General features: G+C 46.8%; 1 protein-coding gene across 1 annotated transcript in view; it reads left to right on the top strand.

The window, feature by feature from the left end:
- Polr2a (RNA polymerase II subunit A) overlaps positions 1 to 18,036 on the top strand; it is a 28,131-nt gene extending 10,095 nt beyond the window's left edge. The window contains exons 2-29 of the mRNA XM_010614863.3: positions 1,111 to 1,243; positions 1,552 to 1,688; positions 1,783 to 1,956; positions 3,052 to 3,333; positions 3,654 to 3,815; positions 3,941 to 4,161; positions 4,396 to 4,528; positions 5,232 to 5,356; positions 5,453 to 5,663; positions 6,446 to 6,655; positions 6,739 to 6,907; positions 7,087 to 7,181; positions 7,321 to 7,524; positions 7,673 to 7,895; positions 8,753 to 8,936; positions 9,332 to 9,503; positions 9,596 to 9,701; positions 9,799 to 10,004; positions 11,011 to 11,235; positions 11,386 to 11,632; positions 11,980 to 12,080; positions 14,665 to 14,769; positions 14,858 to 15,040; positions 15,276 to 15,479; positions 15,649 to 15,835; positions 15,954 to 16,067; positions 16,231 to 16,380; positions 16,479 to 18,036. Coding sequence (XP_010613165.1) covers positions 1,111 to 1,243; positions 1,552 to 1,688; positions 1,783 to 1,956; positions 3,052 to 3,333; positions 3,654 to 3,815; positions 3,941 to 4,161; positions 4,396 to 4,528; positions 5,232 to 5,356; positions 5,453 to 5,663; positions 6,446 to 6,655; positions 6,739 to 6,907; positions 7,087 to 7,181; positions 7,321 to 7,524; positions 7,673 to 7,895; positions 8,753 to 8,936; positions 9,332 to 9,503; positions 9,596 to 9,701; positions 9,799 to 10,004; positions 11,011 to 11,235; positions 11,386 to 11,632; positions 11,980 to 12,080; positions 14,665 to 14,769; positions 14,858 to 15,040; positions 15,276 to 15,479; positions 15,649 to 15,835; positions 15,954 to 16,067; positions 16,231 to 16,380; positions 16,479 to 17,635 — 5,820 coding nt within the window. The 3' untranslated portion in view covers positions 17,636 to 18,036. The remainder of the gene's footprint in view (positions 1 to 1,110; positions 1,244 to 1,551; positions 1,689 to 1,782; positions 1,957 to 3,051; positions 3,334 to 3,653; positions 3,816 to 3,940; positions 4,162 to 4,395; positions 4,529 to 5,231; positions 5,357 to 5,452; positions 5,664 to 6,445; positions 6,656 to 6,738; positions 6,908 to 7,086; positions 7,182 to 7,320; positions 7,525 to 7,672; positions 7,896 to 8,752; positions 8,937 to 9,331; positions 9,504 to 9,595; positions 9,702 to 9,798; positions 10,005 to 11,010; positions 11,236 to 11,385; positions 11,633 to 11,979; positions 12,081 to 14,664; positions 14,770 to 14,857; positions 15,041 to 15,275; positions 15,480 to 15,648; positions 15,836 to 15,953; positions 16,068 to 16,230; positions 16,381 to 16,478) is intronic.
- The last annotated feature ends 3,242 nt before the right edge of the window (positions 18,037 to 21,278 follow it).

Below are 21,278 nucleotides of genomic sequence, written 5' to 3'. Positions count from 1 at the left end.
TTGGTTTTCTTTCTTTCTTTTTTTTTTTTTTTTTTTTGGTACCAGGGATCAAACTCAAGTCCTTGCACTTACAAGGCAAGCAGTGGAACCACTGAGCCAAATCCCCGGCCTTTTTTTTTTTTTTTTTTTTTTTGAGACAAGGTCTCACTATGTAGCCCAGGATGGCCCAGAACTCAGGGCAATCCTCCTGCCTCAAACTCCTGAGTGCTGGGATCACGGGTGTATACCATCATGACCTACAGCAAGACCTTGTTAAACCACTAAGTTGCTCAGGCTGGGCCAGAGCTTTCAGTCCTTCTGCCTTGGCCTCCTAGAGTACTGGGATTATAGGCATGCACTACCACACCTGGCTTCTCTTGCTCTATTAAAATGTCTAAGTGCAGCCGGACACACGCCTGTAACCCCAACACTTAGAGGCTGAGGCAGGAAGATCGCTGTGAGTTCAAGACCAGCCTGGGCTACACGTTGAGTTCCAGGACAGTCTGAACTACATAGTGAGACCCTGTCTCTTAAAAAATATATATATATATATATCAATCAGGGCCGGGGATTTAGCTCAGTGGCACCCCTTGCCTCACAAGCACAAGGTCCTGAGTTCAATCCCTGGTACTAAAAATTTTTTTCTAAGTGCAGGTGTAGGGAGATTCTTCCCAAAGTCTCTTGATTTGTGTGCTTGATTTCACCTTGGGGGACGAAATGAAGCATTGGGCTTTTTCCCCCCTCAGAAGGTTTTTTTTTTTTTTTTTTTTTTTTTTTTTTTTTTTTTATTTATTTATTTCTGTGGTTAAATTCTGTGGATGCTAGTGACCTAGAATTCAACCCTGAGATGTCTAGGGTATAAGTACATAGCACCCTTCCACGTAAAATGACTGGAACAAGCTTTAAGTGATGTGAGTTTTTTGAGACAGAATCTCACTGTATAGCCCAGGCTGGCTTCGAACTCAACAGCAGTCTTCCTGCCTCTGCCTCCCAAGTGCTGGGGTTACAGGCATGTGCCACTGTGCCCGGTGTGATTTGGGGTTTTCTTGGGCCTTACTACAGAGCTGTCTAGCCATGAAGGCTGGGAACTAGGAAGACTGTTTAATTGTTAATGGGTTTTCTTTTCTGCAGAAGCGGATGTCTGTGACAGAGGGTGGTATCAAATACCCAGAGACAACTGAGGGAGGCCGCCCCAAGCTTGGGGGACTAATGGATCCAAGGCAGGGGGTGATTGAACGGACTGGCCGCTGCCAAACATGTGCAGGTGAGTGCTGGGTGCTGCAGAGGTCCTGAAGGGAAGGAGAAAGGCTTGGATCTTTAAAGAAAACCAGAGCTTTATAGTCTCTGAGGTGAGTGGGAACTTGAAATTATTGTGTTGTTTGTAGATGGGGAGGGGAGGAGGGGGTGAAGGGAGGGCAGAGGTAAGGGGAAAAAATGAGAATCAAGACTTGTCATGTAGAGGTACAAGATCCCAACAATGAATGTAACTGTACTGTATCCCTAAAATGTACCAATAAACTCAATTAAAGCTGAAAAAAAAAGAAAGAAATTATTAAGTGTTTGTTCCTACAGGAAACATGACAGAGTGTCCTGGCCACTTTGGCCATATAGAACTAGCCAAGCCTGTATTTCATGTGGGCTTCCTGGTGAAGACAATGAAGGTTTTGCGCTGTGTCTGTTTCTTCTGTTCCAAGCTGCTCGTAGACTCTGTGAGTAGGAAACAGGCCCTTGCCTGGGAGGAGGCTACTGGGTAGAGGGGTAGTAGAAAAACCCCAACTAATCTTGCTCTGTCTTTTCCCCTAGAACAACCCAAAGATCAAAGACATACTGGCCAAATCCAAAGGGCAGCCCAAGAAACGACTAACACATGTCTATGACCTTTGCAAAGGCAAAAACATCTGCGAAGGTGGGGAGGAAATGGACAACAAGTTTGGTGTGGAGCAGCCGGAGGGTGATGAAGATCTGACCAAAGAGAAGGTGGCTGGGGCTGGCAAAGACTGTGGGGAAGTAGGGGTCTGGGGAGATGGATATAGAGCCCTGAAGGGAAGATAAGGGGCTATAGAAGAATCAGGGGAACTAGGAGAGTTAGGGAAGGAATCAGTAAGTGACAAAGCGGCAGCAGTATGGAAGTAAAATAACAAATTTACTCATCAATAAGGGTTGATCACACATAAGCCATGCCTGGAATGTCGACGCACTGGGTTATAACTCCTCCTTTTATAGGGCTTCACAGCCCTGACTTCATTTGGGTGGTTACATTTTATTCTCACAGTTCAAATCACAGGATAGTTCATCTTTTCAACCCAGATGTAACATTTTTTTGCAGTTGGGGTTAGTTATCTATTCTAGTCCATAGGATGGGGGTGGGGTGTTCAGGTTCAGGGGAGCAGATGTTAGCAATCAGTTTTTTTGGTTTTTTTGTTGCTTGTGACAGGGTCTCACTATGTAGTTGAGACTGACCTGGAACTCACTATGTAGCCCAGGCTGGTCTGGAATTTACAGCGAAACTCCTGCCTCAGCCTCTCCCGAGTGCTGGGATTATAGGCATGTGCCACCATGACCAGCCAGCAATGGGTTTTTGTTTTTTTTTTTTTAACTAGACACTTTATTTTGTTTGTTTTTATTTTTTGAGATAGGTTCTCACTATGTAGTTGAGACTGACCCAAACTCACTATGTAGCCCAGGCTGGTCTTGAACTCACAGCTATCCTCCTGCCTCAGCCTCCCCAGTGGTGGGATTACAGGCGTGCGCCACCACACTCGGCTATCTAGACACTCTTTCGATCATGTGGCTCCAGTCTCTTCGGAGCTGAAGGTCTTGATTTGCCCTGTTATCTCAGGGTAAGACCAAATGCCTCATTTAGCAACTAGTGCCTTTGGTGCCTATTAGTTCTGAGCAAAACAAACTGCTGTTAGAGACAGCAGAATCCATTTTACATTGTAACGCTTTATAGGTTTTTGTTATTTATAAAAGTTTTCCTATCAGGAGAGCACAGAGGAACAGGAAGGGCTGGCCTCATGTGGCAGGAAATGGCCTGACTTGGGCTCTGACAGCCCCTCTTCTGTTTGGCAGGGCCATGGTGGCTGTGGGCGGTATCAGCCTCGGATCCGGCGCTCAGGCCTGGAGCTGTATGCTGAGTGGAAGCATGTTAATGAGGACTCTCAGGAAAAGAAGATTCTCCTGAGTCCCGAGCGAGTGCATGAAATCTTCAAACGCATCTCAGATGAAGAATGTTTTGTGCTGGGCATGGAGCCCCGCTATGCTCGGCCTGAATGGATGATTGTCACAGTGCTGCCAGTGCCCCCCCTCTCTGTGCGGCCTGCTGTGGTGATGCAGGGCTCTGCCCGAAACCAGGTCAGCAGCTCCAGGTCTCTCCCTCTCAGATGGATGGCTGGGTGTCTGAGGGCAGAAGTCCCTGTGGCGGTGGCATATTCACAGGGGCAGAGAGAGAGATCTGAGTTGGAAAATACCTTGTTGCTACTTGTGTGACCTTTAAGCAAACTTCTAGTGTGGTTAAAGGTCATCAAGGACCTTCTGTATCTATAAACAAGAAAGACCTGCCTTTGCCCCCCAGGGTGGTGTAAAAGGAAAGCTGTGCTGTATGCCTGGATTGTGTGTGCTCAGTGTCTAATTGGTGGTGGCTGGACTGTGACAATGCTGACCTCTTACCTTAGGATGACTTAACGCACAAACTGGCAGACATTGTGAAGATCAATAATCAGTTGCGGCGGAATGAACAGAATGGTGCAGCGGCTCATGTTATTGCAGAGGATGTGAAGCTTCTCCAATTCCATGTGGCCACTATGGTAGACAACGAGCTGCCTGGCCTACCCCGTGTGCGTCTGAATACTCCCAACCCCTATGAATTGGAGCCTGGGTGGGGGCCAGTGTGAGGCCTCACAGCTCGAGGAGGGTATGATGCTGACTACTGTGCTACCCCCCTTCCTGTGTTTTCTCATAGGCCATGCAAAAATCTGGCCGTCCCCTTAAGTCCCTGAAGCAGCGGCTGAAGGGCAAGGAAGGCCGGGTGCGAGGGAACCTGATGGGCAAACGAGTGGACTTCTCAGCCCGTACTGTCATCACCCCCGACCCCAACCTGTCCATTGATCAGGTTGGCGTGCCCCGCTCCATCGCTGCCAACATGACCTTTGCAGAGATTGTCACTCCTTTCAACATTGACAGGTGGGCCTCAATCCAGAAGCCCTGCCTGGAGTGGTTAGAGGGCAGATGGCCTCAGTGGGAGGAGGCTTTGAACGAGGTAGATGCGTATACCCTTTAACCCAGTGGAGGGTGCTTGGAGCAAAGCAGGCATTGAAGTTGAGAAGTTTGGCTTCTGTTCCAGGGCTTTATGGTGAGAGTGGTGGCAGGGATTTTTTTTTTAAGGAAGTGTTTTGATCATTGCACCTATTTTCTTAGACTTCAGGAACTAGTGCGCAGGGGGAACAGCCAGTACCCAGGAGCCAAGTACATCATCCGAGACAATGGTGATAGAATTGACTTGCGCTTCCACCCTAAGCCCAGTGACCTTCACCTACAGACTGGCTATAAGGTATGTAATAGGCCAAGTCTGTCTTAGCCTGAACCAGAGGCTTTCTAGAATGGAGGCTGGGTGGAATTGCCATTTGAAAATGTCTGTTCATTAGGATGCAGTTTTGTTGACTTTTTTTTCTAAAAAGATACTGTTAGCCTACATGTGCTTGTAACTGCTAGCCACTGGCATTTGGAGTGAGGTTGTATCAACCCAGGGGGAGGAGCATGTACAGTGATGTCCTGGTTCACAACTTAATTCTTTCCGTGATTCTGGGGAAGATGGCCACATTTGTTTTTGTGTGAGGAAGATGGCTGTGGTCATGTTTGTCACCCAGTGTGGAATTTGTGCACAGAAGCAAAGTTTTGCTGAATGCTTCTGTTGCTAACTAAATTGTCTGAGAACAGAAGCATTTATGAACTGAGATATTACTGTATATTGCAGGGAGGAGAGATCTGTGGAGGAATAGCACAAAAGGCTTCATACTGTTTATCTCTTGGGTTTCTTCCCCAGGCTGAATACAATTGGTGAATACTGTAATTTATTATCCCTGATAATCTGCTGTCTAGCTCAGGGGCTGGCCCAGAGGGGCTATTTGATACGCATTTCAAGTTAAAGAACACCATGACATTGTCTCTCATTTTACAAAGGATCCTGCGTTCACTGTCATTTTGTTCTTAGCATTCCTCCTTCAGTGAGCCTGATTCTGTATGTCACTTCCTAGGTGGAACGGCACATGTGTGATGGGGACATTGTTATCTTCAACCGGCAGCCAACTTTGCACAAAATGTCCATGATGGGGCATCGGGTCCGCATCCTCCCATGGTCTACTTTTCGTTTGAATCTTAGGTCAGTTCCTTGGCTGAGTGAAGCAGGCTAGGATGGGGCAGGTTGGGCTACTCAATGAGATTTCACTGAAGATGTCTCTTTTCCTTTTAATTACAGTGTGACAACTCCATACAATGCAGACTTTGATGGAGATGAGATGAACTTGCACCTGCCACAGTCTCTGGAGACACGAGCAGAGATCCAGGAGTTAGCCATGGTGCCTCGCATGATTGTCACCCCCCAGAGCAATCGACCTGTCATGGGCATTGTGCAGGACACGCTCACAGCTGTGCGAAAATTCACTAAGAGAGATGTCTTCTTGGAACGGGTTTGTGGTCCAAATGGTCAATACCTGACTCAGGCAGAGGGAAGGGCAAAGGGTAGAAAGGAAGAGCTGTCATGTTTTTTCCTGTCTTGTTCTGCACTGATGCATATGTGAGATTGCCTTTTCTGGTGAGGTGGAAGGAAAAGGTGGGGAGGGAAGAACAGAAGCCAGAAATGGTGTATGGCTTTAGCTCTCCATTTAATTCCTTAAAATGTCACAAAATTCCAGCTATTATCTATATTCTACAGGTGAAGGGAAAATAAAAAGGCCCTTGTTAAAATTTTTACCCTCACTTATTTTCTGATTGTTAAACTGTACTTACTAAAAAATAAGTTTAGAGCCGGGTACGCTGGCAGACGTCTGTAATTCTAGCACTCGGGAGACTGAGGCAGGAGGATTGCCACAAGTTCAAGGACAGCCTGGGCTACATAGTGAGTTCAGGGTCAGCTTGAACTACAAAGGGAGGCTCTGCCTCAAAAAAACCCAAAAAAGGGCCAGGGATTTAGCTCAGTGGTTCCACTTGTTGCCTCACGAGCATAAAGGACCAGAGTTCTATCCCTGATACCAAAAAAAAAAAAAAAAAAAAAAAAAAAAAAAAAAAAATATTATAATGAATTTCTTTTTTAATTACCCAGTGTATGTTTTTACAAGTTTGGAAGGTACTTTCTTGGCCTATCATCCTTTTCTTTTAAAATCTAGCTTCCTTCTTGAGCAGGGAAGTCTTCCTGACATTCTTGAGATGTGAGGCCTATGATCTGACATCTTTCTTTCTATTTGTCACACAGGGTGAAGTGATGAACTTGCTAATGTTTCTATCCACATGGGATGGGAAGGTCCCACAACCAGCAATCCTCAAGCCTCGCCCCCTGTGGACCGGCAAACAGATCTTCTCCCTCATTATCCCTGGCCACATCAATTGTATACGTACTCATAGCACCCATCCTGATGATGAGGACAGTGGCCCTTACAAACATATCTCTCCTGGGGACACCAAGGTTGGGTCTGGCTTTTTATGTATGGGAATGTGATTTGGATATGGGAACCAAAAAACAGGCATTGAGTGGGTGCTTGTCCATAGGTGGTGGTAGAGAATGGGGAGCTGATCATGGGCATCCTGTGTAAGAAGTCTTTGGGTACCTCAGCTGGCTCCCTGGTCCACATCTCCTACCTAGAGATGGGTCATGACATTACTCGCCTTTTCTACTCTAACATCCAGACTGTCATTAACAATTGGCTCCTCATCGAGGGTGAGTATAACAAGCTTTGCCAGTTTCTCTGGGTGAATCCTCTTTCCCGCCTCTTACTTTCCATCTCTTTCTCTTTTATCCTTGGGTTTGGTGTCCTTCCATTTACTATTGGCCACAGTTTCCTCCTGTGCTGCTTGGGATCAAAAGATAGTGTCACTGATGCTTCTCTCTAACTCTAGGTCATACCATTGGCATTGGGGACTCCATTGCTGATTCTAAGACTTACCAGGACATTCAGAACACTATTAAGAAGGCCAAACAGGATGTAATAGAGGTGAGAGGGAAGGCTGGGCAGTGGTAGAGTAAGAGGTTCTTGGGTACTTATAATTTAGCAGCATTAGAGAGCAAAGTAGATGTAAGCATTAAGTGGAATCAAATAGGGATTGGTGTCTCACTGAGAATACTTGCTCCAGGTCATTGAGAAGGCTCATAACAATGAGCTAGAACCCACCCCAGGGAACACACTACGTCAGACATTTGAAAATCAAGTGAATCGCATTCTCAACGATGCCCGAGACAAGACTGGTTCCTCTGCCCAAAAATCCCTGTCTGAATACAACAACTTCAAGTCTATGGTGGTGTCTGGAGCTAAGGGTTCCAAGATCAATATCTCCCAGGTGAGGAGCCTTGTCTTTCCAGATAGGAGACCACACTGAAGTCTGGAGGAGGAAAGGAGGGTTGTGTGTTTTGGGGTTAGGGAAGTTGGAGAAAATATTAGAAATTTATCATTTAAGGCAAATGCGGCATACCTTTTCTCTTTCCTAGGTCATTGCTGTCGTGGGACAGCAGAATGTGGAGGGCAAGCGGATTCCATTTGGATTTAAGCACCGCACTCTACCTCACTTCATCAAGGATGATTATGGGCCTGAGAGTCGTGGCTTTGTGGAGAACTCTTACCTGGCCGGTCTCACACCCACTGAATTTTTCTTCCATGCCATGGGGGGTCGTGAGGGACTCATTGACACAGCTGTCAAGACTGCCGAGACTGGTGAGGCCTTCATAGCAGTTCTGGGGCGTATGTGACTGGCCAAGAAACTCCTGGTGGGAGTGGGGAGGGAATGGGGACTCTCAGGGCTTCTGTTCCCAGAGGTGGAATTTTGGCCTTCATGGAGAGTAAAGTCAGGAGCTCAAGAGTTAAGATAGGGCTGGGGGTGTGGCTCAGTGGTAGAGTACTTGCCTAGCATGCATGAAGCCTTGGGTTCAATCCCCTGTGTGTGTGCACACACATGCATCTGTGTGAGAGACTTACTCTTCTCTTTTCATTGCTTGCCAATATTTCATGGTGTAGAGATGAGCCCTGGGCTCTGGCCTGGTACATAGGGGTCACTGTTAGGGAACTTCACTAGGTGTTCAGTCTGTCCTGGGTTTTTTGTTTTGTTTTGTTTTGTTTTTTTTTGGTTTTTTGAGATAGGGTCTCAAAAAGTTCAGACTGCCCTGGAACTCACTGTGTAGCCCAGGTTGGTCTCAAACTCACAGTGATCCTCCTGCCTCAGCCTCCCGAGTGCTGGGATTATAGGCATGCGCCACCACGCACGGCCAGTCTATCTTGTTTTTGTTTTTTTTGTTTTTTGGTACTCTGGGGATCAAACTCAGGAACTTACACTTGTGAGGCAGGTGTGGTGTTACTGAGCTAAATCCCTGGCCCCAGTCCTGGTTTTAAATGTGACTTTTGTCAAAGAGCCTTGGGGGACTAGGGTGTAGCTTGGTAGAGCACTTGCCTAACATGTATGAGGCCCTGGATTCAATGCCTGGCACCACAAAAAAATAAAAATGTCTTAGGAATGAGGGAGCTATCATATGGCTCTTCGAAATCTTGTCTTGAATCTTTTATCACCCCCCACACAGGATACATCCAGCGGCGGCTGATCAAGTCCATGGAGTCAGTAATGGTGAAATATGATGCAACTGTGCGGAACTCCATCAATCAGGTGGTGCAACTGCGTTATGGTGAGGACGGCCTGGCAGGCGAGAGTGTTGAGTTCCAGAACCTGGCTACACTTAAGCCTTCTAACAAGGCTTTTGAGAAGAAGTAAGGATGCACTGGCAAGTGGGTGGGTTATGTCCCTGGGTCTCAGGGCCTGCGTTGTAAGAGTCAAACTGCCTGTATTTTGAAGTGAGTCTTGCTTTGCAGGACCTTTTCCCCACCTTTATGAAACACTTGCTTGATGGTGATAGAAGCTGAATAGAGGCAGATTTGAGATCTGTTCTTGCTTTGACCCTGATGATGGTACACAGCAACATAGAGGGCAGGCATGTTCTTTGGTCCCATTGGCAGCTCTTGAGCCTAGAATTAGAATGTCTCTGTCCAGAATCCTTGCCTCCAAAACCCAGTTACTTGTAGGCTGTGTACTTCGGAACCCTCACAGTGCTCTTGTGAGGATGAAAAACACCTACTTCTTGATCCCACTCCCTTGCCACCTGCAGGTTTCGCTTTGATTACACCAATGAGAGGGCCCTGCGGCGCACTCTGCAGGAGGATCTGGTAAAGGATGTGCTGAGCAATGCACATATACAGAATGAACTGGAACGGGAATTTGAACGGATGCGCGAAGATCGGGAGGTGCTCAGGGTCATCTTCCCAACTGGCGACAGTAAGGTACATGTGTGGAAAGTGCTACACTGAGTTGTACAGCTGCTAGCTGGCTGTCCCCTGATTTGCAATCCTCTCTCCATTCTCTTCTCCCTCAGGTTGTCCTCCCCTGCAACCTTCTGCGCATGATCTGGAATGCTCAGAAAATATTCCATATCAACCCTCGCCTTCCCTCTGACCTGCACCCCATCAAAGTGGTAGAGGGTGAGTACCTGCATTTCGGGGGTCTCCAGGCTGGGCTGGAGAGATAGAAGTTTGCTGTGCCCTTGTCTGATCTTTTCACCCCTCATTTTGGCCCTAGGAGTCAAAGAATTGAGCAAGAAGCTGGTGATTGTGAATGGAGATGACCCACTGAGCCGCCAGGCTCAGGAAAATGCCACGCTGCTCTTCAATATCCACCTGCGGTCCACACTGTGCTCTCGCCGGATGGCTGAGGAATTCCGGCTCAGTGGAGAGGCCTTTGACTGGCTGCTTGGGGAGATTGAATCCAAGTTCAACCAAGCTATTGTGAGTGTTGTGCTTCTCACTTTGACTTTGTGGGGGGTTATTTGTTCATTTTGCTTATTGGTTTCTCTGGTTTCCAGTATAGCACTTTTGTTTTTTAAAGACGTCCTGGCTATGTAGGGCAGGCTGGCCTCGAAATCATGGCAGTCCTCCCAGGTACTGGGATTACAGACAAGCACCCATATACTCAGCTTTAATACAGCCCACTTTCCAGAGTCAACTAATAATAACTATTTATTGGAAGAATGCTACATACAAGGACCTGTATTAGGTACATTATGCCTTTGTATCAAAGCAGCCTAAAATGGCCCAAATAGAGGAGGGATTGCTATTTCCACATGGCAGAAATAAGACAGAGTGACTATTGTATAATGGTCATACAGAAAATAAGTGGTACGACTGGGGTACCAGATAGTATTGTTCTTTATTTTTCTAAATGCTTGCTGTGTGCAAAGTTTTAATTTAAGCAGAAGTAGGGAATTGCAAGGAGTAAGTGGGAAAGAGATTTGCAGATATTGGAATATGCTGTCACTGTCTTTAAGAGTTTTACAGGATAATGAATTTGATATAAATCTGGTCTTAGTAAATTAATTAAAAGTACATCAGAAAAAATACATTAGACAATACTATAAAAAAACCATTGAAGAGATTAAAGAAGACTTAAATTAATAAAAACATCTCATGTTCATGAACTGGAAAACTTAATGTGGCTAAGTAGCAGTATGCCCCAAAGTGTTCTACAGATTCAGTACAATCACTATCAAAATTTCAGAAATTCGGACTTGTAGTAAAGTGCTTTTTCTGGATATGCAGCATATACCAGAAGCTAACATGGGGTAAGTTGAAGCTTATTTGAGGAAGAGAGTGATTAAGGTTTTAAGTCTTTCTTCCTTTTCCCAACTCCTCTGCTCTTGGTTCTGTATGATTAGATAATAATCCTGGCCCTGACTGCATCCCATTCATTTGCCATGAGACAGGTTGGTTTTAACTAATGCTAACTTTTCCTTAGGCCCATCCTGGGGAAATGGTGGGAGCGCTGGCTGCACAGTCCCTTGGAGAACCTGCCACCCAGATGACCTTGAACACCTTCCACTATGCTGGTGTGTCTGCCAAGAATGTGACACTGGGTGTACCCCGACTTAAGGAGCTCATTAATATTTCCAAGAAGCCAAAGACCCCATCACTCACAGTCTTCTTGCTGGGCCAGTCTGCTCGAGATGCTGAGAGGGCCAAGGTAAGGATTAGGTATGATGGGCTTCTTGGCAGGAAGAAAAGGAGGTAAATTTTTCCCCTTGAATGGAGAGTTGGAGATTCCCTCAGTAGGAGGACTTTAGGAGGCCTTGGCTTGCCCAAATACCTGTGTCATGAGCCCTTCTCTTCCCAGGACATTCTGTGCCGCCTGGAGCATACAACATTGAGGAAAGTAACTGCCAATACAGCCATCTACTATGACCCCAACCCCCAGAGCACAGTAGTAGCAGAAGATCAGGAGTGGGTGAATGTCTACTATGAAATGCCTGACTTTGATGTGGCCAGAATCTCCCCCTGGCTCTTGCGGGTGGAGCTGGACCGGAAGCATATGACTGACCGGAAGCTGACCATGGAACAGATTGCTGAAAAGATCAATGCTGGTAAGGCTGGGAAGGCAGGCCTAGCTCAGAAGTTCTGCCTGGATCCCACCTCTGCCCTGTTCACTGTTCTCAAGCCCCAAGAGTCACCCTCTTTCTGCCATCCATGTACCACTTCTGCCCTCTAAGGGCATCTCTTCTCCAGGGTCACTCTTTCCTGATCCTCAGGCCCTCCAGTCCCCACATTCCCATGTTCCCCTTCCCTTTTTCTGCAGATAAATCTGTAAGAAGGAAGGAGGGGCAAGCCAAACAAACACCCTGTTAGAGGAGAACTGCAAATGGAAAGTGATGAGGAGCCAAGTCTTATACATGTGGTCTTGTGCTCATGGCTCATTGTTTCTCCCTACTAGGTTTTGGCGATGACTTGAATTGCATCTTCAATGATGATAATGCAGAGAAACTGGTACTCCGTATCCGCATTATGAACAGTGATGAAAACAAGATGCAAGAGGTAAATGGGACCTAAGAACAAACTGACATACACAAAACTATTAAGCCTTGTTTACTGACCAGGGAAAGTAGTATAGAAGCAACATTGAGGTTGTCAGTAGCAGCAGCCGTTTTTTTTGTTTTGTTTTGTTTTTGTTTTTTCAGCTTTAATTGAGTTTATTGGTACATTTTAGGGATACAGTACATTTACATTCATTGTTGGGATCTTGTACCTCTACATGACAAGTCTTGATTCTCATTTTTTCCCCTTAGCCCTGCCCTCCCTTCACCCCCTCCTCCCCTCCCCATCTACAAACACTTTATTTTCATCTTTTCATTATCTCACATTTTTTTCTTTTCCCTTATTACCCTTCCCCTACCTATCCCACCTTCCCTACACCTTTAGCCCCTTTCTTCCCATATCTAAATGTCAGTAATCTTATTAGGATCTTATGTATTATTGCAGATTATTCACACCAGGGAAACTATTCAGTAGTTACACATGTGTGACTTATTTATTTCACTTAGGAGTATATCTTCAATATGTATCCATTTTCCTATGAATGAATCTATTTTCTCGTTCTTTATGGCTGAGTAATATTCCATTTTATAGAAAAACCACATCTTTATCCAGTTTCCAACGGATGGGCAAATGGGCAGCAGCCGTTTTTTAAATCTGCACCTGCAACCAGTTGCAGTGACACATGCCAGTAATACCAGCTACTTGGGAGGCTAAGACAGGATCACAAATTTGAGGGCATTCTAGGCATTTTATCAAGGCACTGTCTCAGAAAAGGACTAGACAGTGGTATAACTGGTAGTATGAAATAGGAAGAAAATGGCTAAAGGGAAAGTGGGAAGGGAAGGGGAAAGGAAATAGGGGCAAAGAAAAAATGTGAAAAAAGGAAAAAATGGAAACAAAGTGTGTAAAATAGAGAAAGGTGAAGGGGGTGAAGGGAGGGCAGGGTTATAGGGAAAAAATAACCAAAACATATCACGTAAAGGTACAAAATCCCGGTGATAAATGCACCTGTATTGTTTGCTGTAATTGTACCAATAAACTTAACGAGGGAGGTGTGGTGGGGGAGGACTGGAAATGTAGCTCAATGCTTCCTGAGTTCAATCACCAGTACAGAACAAAAATAATTGAAGCTACAAAAGTTTGCAGGCTGGGTGTGGTGACTGCCTGTAATCCCAGCACTCTGGAGGCTGAAACTGGAGGGTTGCTTTAAGTTTGAAGCCAGCCTAAGCTACATAATGAGACCCTGTCTCAAAAAAAAAAAAAAAAAAAAAATCTTTGCAAACAAAAGCAGTTCCTGGACATGGCAGATTATTCTGCGTATATAGGTGCCTGCTGCTGCTGCTGCTGCAGTTTTGATTTTTTGGGACAGGGTCTCACTGTATTCCAGGCTGGCCTTGAACTCACTGTAGCCTGGACTCAAGTCACAGCACTTATCCTGCCTCAGGCTCCCAAGTTCTGGGATGTTGTCCATGAGCTCAAGGCCAGCCAGGACTACATAGTGAATTCAACTATATAGAAACTATATAGTATTAGAGAGCTTGTCTCAAAAAACAAACATAGCTGGGCCTGTGGGTGCACACCTGTAATTCCAGTACTCAGGAGGCTGAAGCAGGAGGATCACCTGAGTTTGAGGCCAGCCTGAGCTACAGTATGAGTTCAGGCCTAGCCTGAACTATATAGGGAGACCTTGTCACTAAAAACAACCCTGGAAAAAAAAATGTGAAGAATTCACTACTGTGAAGAAATAATTAAGAAAATATGAATTTTAAAATTTTTATTGGTACATTTTAGGTATATGATATAATGACATTCATCACTGGAAATTTGTACCTTTAATCTATCTTGGTTATTTTTTTCCCCATTCCCCTGCCCTCCCTTCAACTGCTCCACTCCTTCCTATTTACAAAGATTTTGTTTCCATTCTTCATTTTCTCATATTCCATTCCTTTCTTTCCTTTCCCCTACCTCTCACTTCCCCTTCCTCTTTGCCCGTTACTACTTCACATCTGTTATACCTTTTAGTTATTTATGCTTCCGGTTTCTCAAGAAAATATGAATATACTTTGACAGAAAACATTATACATCTTTTATGTAAGAAGTCATTGTCACCAGGCATAGTGCTGCACACCTGTAATCCTAGCACTCAGGAAGCCAAGGCAGGAGGATTTCTATGAGTTTCAAAGTCAGCCTGAACTGCGTAGGGAGACTCTGTCTCAGAAAGAAACAACAACAAAAAAACAAAAAGTTATTGTCAAGTCGGTAGCAGGCTGACAACTATTCAGCTAAGTGCCAGAAGTTGAGCAGGGGGTTCCATGTGTCTGGTGATACTCCATGAGTATGCACACACATTTGTGAAGGTTCAAGTGCCCATAGGATTGTATGGAAATGGGAACTGCATTAGGGTAATGGGTTTGGGCTTCTCTTCCCGCATTTCTTTTGATATTGTAAAATGAAAAGCAGTCTCACTGGAATCAAGGGAGCAGTCTGGTGACTTGACTGTCAAGGTCTCTGGAAGGGTAGTAGTTTGGGCTAGGAACAAGGAGACCAGAGGGTTGAAGGAGTGCTGAGCTTGCTCTCATTGCAGGAGGAGGAGGTGGTGGACAAGATGGATGATGATGTCTTCCTGCGCTGCATCGAGTCCAATATGCTGACTGATATGACCCTGCAGGGCATCGAGCAGATCAGCAAGGTCTGTCTTCCTGCTGGAGCTGCCCTCTGCCCACCTTTCCTCAGCTCTGTCTTGGTCAGCCCAAGTCAGGCTCACTCTGCTCCTCCAGGTGTACATGCACTTGCCACAGACAGACAACAAGAAGAAAATCATCATCACAGAGGATGGGGAGTTCAAGGCCCTGCAGGAGTGGATCCTGGAGACAGATGGCGTGAGCTTGATGCGCGTGCTGAGCGAGAAAGATGTGGACCCCGTGCGCACCACATCCAATGACATCGTGGAGATCTTCACGGTGAGCCCTTGGAGCGTCCTGCCCAGCGCACTTTCCTGGAGTTCCAGCTCTCGGGCCTCTTATTCTGTGCTCTCAAATCAGGCTGTCTGTGCTCAGGTTTTCCTACTTGAATCCATTTCTGAGTGTGGAATGCACTGACCCCTGATTCCATCCCTGTGGATCTAGGTCATGGCAGGAACAGGGAGGGGAACAGAGCTAGCTGGGTCTTCACTTCCTCTGTCAACCCCCATGGCAGGTACTGGGCATTGAGGCTGTGCGGAAAGCTCTGGAGCGGGAGCTGTACCACGTCATCTCCTTTGATGGTTCCTACGTCAATTACCGGCACTTGGCTCTCTTGTGCGATACTATGACCTGTCGTGGCCACTTGATGGCCATCACCCGACATGGAGTCAACCGCCAGGACACTGGGCCGCTTATGAAGTGTTCCTTTGAGGAAACGGTAATGGCAGAACTGAGTAGGGTGGGAGGAGGAGCTCTGTGGAAAGAGGAATGTGAAGTGCACATGGATGCTGTTCTTTGCTTTCCAGTCGTTGGGCTGTGACTGGTGAAGCCACCCTGGACCCTGTGTGCGGAGGCGTCTTAACAGGTTGTGCCCTCTTGTGGTTTAGGTGGATGTGCTTATGGAAGCAGCTGCCCATGGGGAGAGCGACCCCATGAAGGGAGTCTCTGAGAACATCATGCTGGGCCAGCTAGCTCCGGCAGGCACTGGCTGTTTTGACCTCTTGCTAGATGCAGAGAAGTGCAAGTACGGCATGGAGATCCCCACCAACATCCCTGGCTTGGGTGCTGCTGGACGTGAGTAGGAGGGCCTGAGCTACACAAAACCTCCAGATCTACAAGGGAGTGAGGCAGGCCGTGACCAGGAGGGGTCACTAGTCCTGGGAGCCCTGACTTACTCTGGGCCTCTTTGCAGCCACTGGCATGTTCTTCGGCTCAGCGCCCAGCCCCATGGGAGGAATTTCTCCTGCAATGACTCCCTGGAATCAGGGTGCAACCCCAGCCTACGGTGCCTGGTCCCCAAGCGTTGGTGAGTGATTTGGCCCAAGGAGGAGGACCCTTGGGCAGTCCAGAGGTGGGTGAGCTGGAATGGTGGGCATTGACCATGGATGAACTGCAAAGGCCATGGGGGCTGAGGAAAGGTGCATGATTGGGCTCCAGCTCTGGTTTCAGCCTGCTCTTCCCCCTTCCAGGGAGTGGCATGACCCCAGGGGCAGCTGGCTTCTCTCCCAGTGCAGCTTCAGATGCCAGTGGCTTCAGCCCAGGTTACTCCCCTGCCTGGTCTCCCACACCAGGCTCTCCAGGCTCACCTGGCCCCTCAAGTCCATATATCCCCTCACCAGGTGAGTTGGCAGTGTCCATCCATACTCATCGTCTCAGAGCTTTTCTTCTGAGTGAGTCTTACCATCGCTTATCTCACTCGTTGACTTCTTCCCCACAGGTGGTGCCATGTCACCCAGCTATTCGCCAACATCACCTGCCTATGAGCCCCGCTCCCCTGGGGGTTACACACCCCAGAGTCCCTCATACTCTCCCACTTCGCCTTCCTACTCTCCAACTTCTCCATCCTATTCTCCAACCAGTCCCAACTACAGCCCCACATCCCCTAGCTACTCCCCTACCTCTCCCAGCTACTCACCAACGTCTCCTAGTTATTCTCCAACCTCTCCCAGCTATTCACCAACCTCTCCCAGCTACTCGCCGACATCCCCCAGCTATTCACCAACATCACCAAGCTACTCCCCAACTTCTCCTAGCTACTCGCCGACATCCCCCAGCTACTCACCGACATCTCCCAGTTACTCACCAACTTCACCCAGCTATTCCCCTACCTCCCCCAGCTATTCACCAACATCTCCTAGCTACTCACCTACATCTCCCAGTTACTCACCAACTTCTCCAAGTTACTCACCCACCAGTCCTAACTACTCCCCAACCAGTCCCAATTACACCCCGACATCACCAAGCTACAGCCCAACGTCACCTAGCTATTCACCTACTAGTCCCAATTACACCCCAACCAGCCCTAACTACAGCCCAACCTCTCCAAGCTACTCCCCAACTTCGCCCAGCTACTCCCCAACCTCACCAAGCTATTCTCCCTCAAGCCCACGGTACACACCACAGTCTCCAACCTATACTCCCAGCTCTCCCAGCTACAGCCCCAGCTCTCCTAGCTATAGCCCAACTTCACCCAAGTACACCCCGACTAGTCCATCCTATAGCCCCAGCTCGCCAGAGTACACCCCAACCTCCCCCAAGTACTCACCTACCAGCCCCAAGTACTCGCCTACTTCTCCCAAGTACTCGCCTACCAGCCCTACCTATTCTCCCACCACCCCAAAATACTCACCAACATCTCCTACTTACTCACCAACTTCTCCGGTCTATACCCCAACATCGCCCAAGTATTCACCTACTAGCCCCACATACTCCCCCACCTCTCCCAAGTACTCGCCCACCAGCCCCACCTACTCTCCCACTTCCCCCAAGGGATCTACCTACTCCCCGACTTCTCCGGGCTACTCCCCCACCAGCCCCACCTACAGCCTCACCAGCCCGGCCATTAGCCCTGATGACAGCGATGAGGAGAACTGAGGGTAAGCAGGGCTCAGCAGCTGCTGGCTAGGGCCAAGGACCCTGGTGCAGTGCAGTCTTTTCACCTCATCCTGGGCCTTGACCCCAGACCGGCGCTGTTGTACATAACCCCTTGTGACAGTTCAAGTTGAAGTTCTGGATCCTGTTTCTGAAGGGGCTTTTTGTTTTGTCTCCAGTTGTGCTGACTCAGAACCCACAGACCTAGCTGTGGGGTTCTTCCTACCCACCTACCCCACGCCCTACCCTACAGTGAAGGTCCGTCCTTGCTTGTGGTTTGATTGGGGTTCTCATGGTATTCTAATTTTGTAGGGGTAGTTCCTGCTCTGGGTCATACATCTGATCCTTGGAAAGAACAAAGATCAAGCTGCCTTTTGTCTGTTATTTTTTTGAAGTTGATTAAAGTTTACTAATTTTGACCAAAAAAATGTTCATTGAGTGCTTATTTGGTACTCGGGGAGGACTAGATTATTTCCAGGCTCGGACTACCCTCAGCCACTCGCAGCAAAATGATCACCTCAAACCCACCACTAGGAGGCATACTTTCTTTTGTACATATTTGTATCCTAACTCTTTTCATTTTGGCCTCAGGCCAGTATTGAAAAGACAACGGATACTGTAAAGCTGCAGTTAAAGAGTTTGGGGATGACTGGCCATTTTTAGTTTGCTATTTTTTCATTTTTTCCTTTTGTTTTTTAACTGCATTTCTGGTGTTTGAACTCAGGGCCTTTGCATTGAGCTACATCCTTAGCCCTTATTTTATTTATTATTTCAAAACAGGGTCTCTAGCCTGGGCTTGAACTTTTGATCCTCCTCCTCCAGTCTCCCAGAGTTCTGTATTACAGGTGTGACCACCTCCACCCAGTTCATTAGCACCTTTTTGTTTTCATTTGGGTTTTGGTTTTGTTTTTTTGACAAATCCCCTACATAGTTCAGGCTGGCTTCAAACTTGTTACAGTCCTGCCTCAGCCTTCTGAGTGCTGGGATTATAGGCATGTGCCACAAACATAGCTATGTATTTTTTTAATCTCAAAATTTTCAAAGATAATTTATTGGGTTTTTGTTTTGTTTCAGTACTTTTGAGATATAACATATGCCAGATGTGCATACCTGTAATCTCAAAACTGGGCGGTTACAGCAGGGGAATCACAAGTCCAGCATGGGCAACCCAGTGACTTAGACTGTCTTCACTAAGGCCTGGGGATGGGGCTCAATGCAAAGACCCTGTGTTTTGCCAGGTGTGGTGGCACACGCCTGTAATCTCACCTCACAACAATCCACCTGCCTCAGCCTCCTGAGTGCTGGGATTACAGGCACGCGCTACCATGCCCGGCCTCATTGTCTATGTCTTAGTGACTTATGTGACAGTGCCTTCAAAAAAAAAAACTGGGCTAAAGATTTAGCTCAGCACAGCACCTGACTGGCAAGGACAAGGTCCTGAGTTCAGTCCCCTGTACCAAAAATAAAAACATCATTAAGTTAAATATTCATCCGTACTGAGGCTCAGCTTCACTTAGTGCACGGTTCAGGTACGTACAGTAACAGTGGCTGTTGTAGCGCTGCCACCCTGAGAACTCCTGTTACCTGTCCAGTAATGCACACGGGCTTGCCCAGGAGATGGAGCTGCTTGATCACTGAGCGTGCCCCACGCACTGGTGCAGGTTGTGTGCCCACCCACCAAAGTTCTGGTGCCATTAACAGGTGGACCTTTTTTTTGTACTGAGGATCAAACTCAGGACCTTATGCTTGTGAGGCAGGTGGCAGAACCACTGAGCTAAATCCCCAGCCTCAGGTAGGCCTTTTTGAGAAGCTATCTGCCTTGAGGGAGGAATTCCTGCTCTCCTGAAAGAGCTTTCAGAGTTTGCTTCTCTGCTACCCCACTCTCCCTCTGGGGAGGACACTGTTCATTCCCTCTTGCCTTTCCGTTTTCTGTCCACTTGACACACATCCCCACTGGAGGACACAGCAGTAAAGTACCACCTTGAAGCACAGACCTCACTAGACCCTAAAACTGCACCCTTGACTTTGTAACCTCCAGAATTGTGAGAAATGTTTATTAAATATGTGTGAGTTCCAGGCCAGCCTGGGCTACACAGCAAGACCCTGTACCCCCCAAAAACAAAAAGCCTCTTAGCTTTCCACTAGATGATACCAAGTGGATCTCCAAAATAGGCTAAATATGATGGCACATGCCTGTAATCTCAGCACTTAGGAAAGAGAGACTGAAGTACTGCTGTGAGTTTGAGGCCAGCCTGAACTACATAGGAAGACCCTGTCTCCAAAAAAAGGCCCTGGAGCCTCATGCTTATTAGGCAAATAGTCTACCACTGAGCTTCACCTTCAGCCCATTGACCTGTAAAAGTTTTATAGTTTAACTTTTTACACTTAGGTCTTTATTGCCTAAAATTGGTTTTTATTAGTTTGTCTTGATTTTGGAGACAGGTTCTCACTGTGTAGCCCAAGCTGGCCTCAAACTCACAGCCATCCTGCCTCAGCCTCCCAAGAGCTGGGACTACAGGTGTGTGCCATCATGCCTGGAAATTTTTATTTGTTAGGGAGAACGAATCTAATTTCAATTTTTTTATATAGGTAACATTTCAATATAATTTATTAAATGGCTCCCCCATTCAAACTTTGTTCCTGGGTTCTTTATTCCATTCTGGTGGCCTATTTAGACAGGGTCTTACTATATAGCTCAGGCTGACCTAGAACTTGCAATGCCTCCTGAATGCTGGGATTATAGGTGTGTACCCACTACCACACCTAACCTCAGCCCTTTAATTTTACTTTTTTATTTTGAGACAAGGTCTTGCTAAATTGCCCAAGTTGGGCTTCAACTTCTAGATCCTCCTGCCTCCCAACCTTCACTACAGGGCTGCATCACCATGCCCAGCCCTAACCCATTTTAAAGTTTTGAGAGAGGATATCACAAAATGCCCAGGTTGGCCTCCTAACTTTTGATCCTCTTATCTCAGCCTTCTGAGTAACTAAGATTACAAGTGTATACCTTTACACTTGGCTTCAGTACCTGTTTTAATACCTTTATGTGAGTGTGAGTGTGTGTGTGTATTGCTGGAGATTGAATCTAGGACTCTGGCCTCCAACACGGTAAGTGCTCCACCACTGAGCTACAGCCCCAGCCCTTTTTCTTTTAGTCTTTTTGAGACAGGGTCTCACCATGTAGTTGAGACTGACCTGGAACTCACAATGTAGTCCAGGCTGGTCTTGAACTCACAGCGATCCTCCTGCCTCAGCCTCCCAAGTGCTGGGATTACAGGCATGCACCACCATGCCCGGCTCTTTTTTAGTCTTTTTGTTTGCTTTTTTGAGAGGTGGTTTTGCTGTGTAGCCCAGGCTGGCCTCAGACTTAACGACAGTCCTGCTTCAGCCTCCCAAGTGCTGGGATCATAGGCATGAGTCACCACACCTGGCTTTTCTAACGTCTTGGAGTGAAGTCACTTTTTGTTTATTGATTTTAACAGCAAACTTCGTAACTGTAATCTGTTTATCAGATTTTTGTTTTATGCATAATTGTACTGTAAAGTTCATTTCTTCCTTTTCAATTCTTATTTCCTTGTTACTAGACAAGAATTTAAGGTGACTAGGAGAACAACTCACCTTTATATTTGATCTTTTTTTAAAAAAC

Source organism: Fukomys damarensis, unplaced genomic scaffold, assembly GCF_012274545.1.
Source record: "Fukomys damarensis isolate Sample0158 unplaced genomic scaffold, DMR_v1.0_HiC HiC_scaffold_13, whole genome shotgun sequence".
Classification (NCBI taxonomy): Eukaryota; Metazoa; Chordata; class Mammalia; order Rodentia; family Bathyergidae; genus Fukomys; species Fukomys damarensis.
This window is presented reverse-complemented; position numbering and strand designations above follow the sequence as displayed.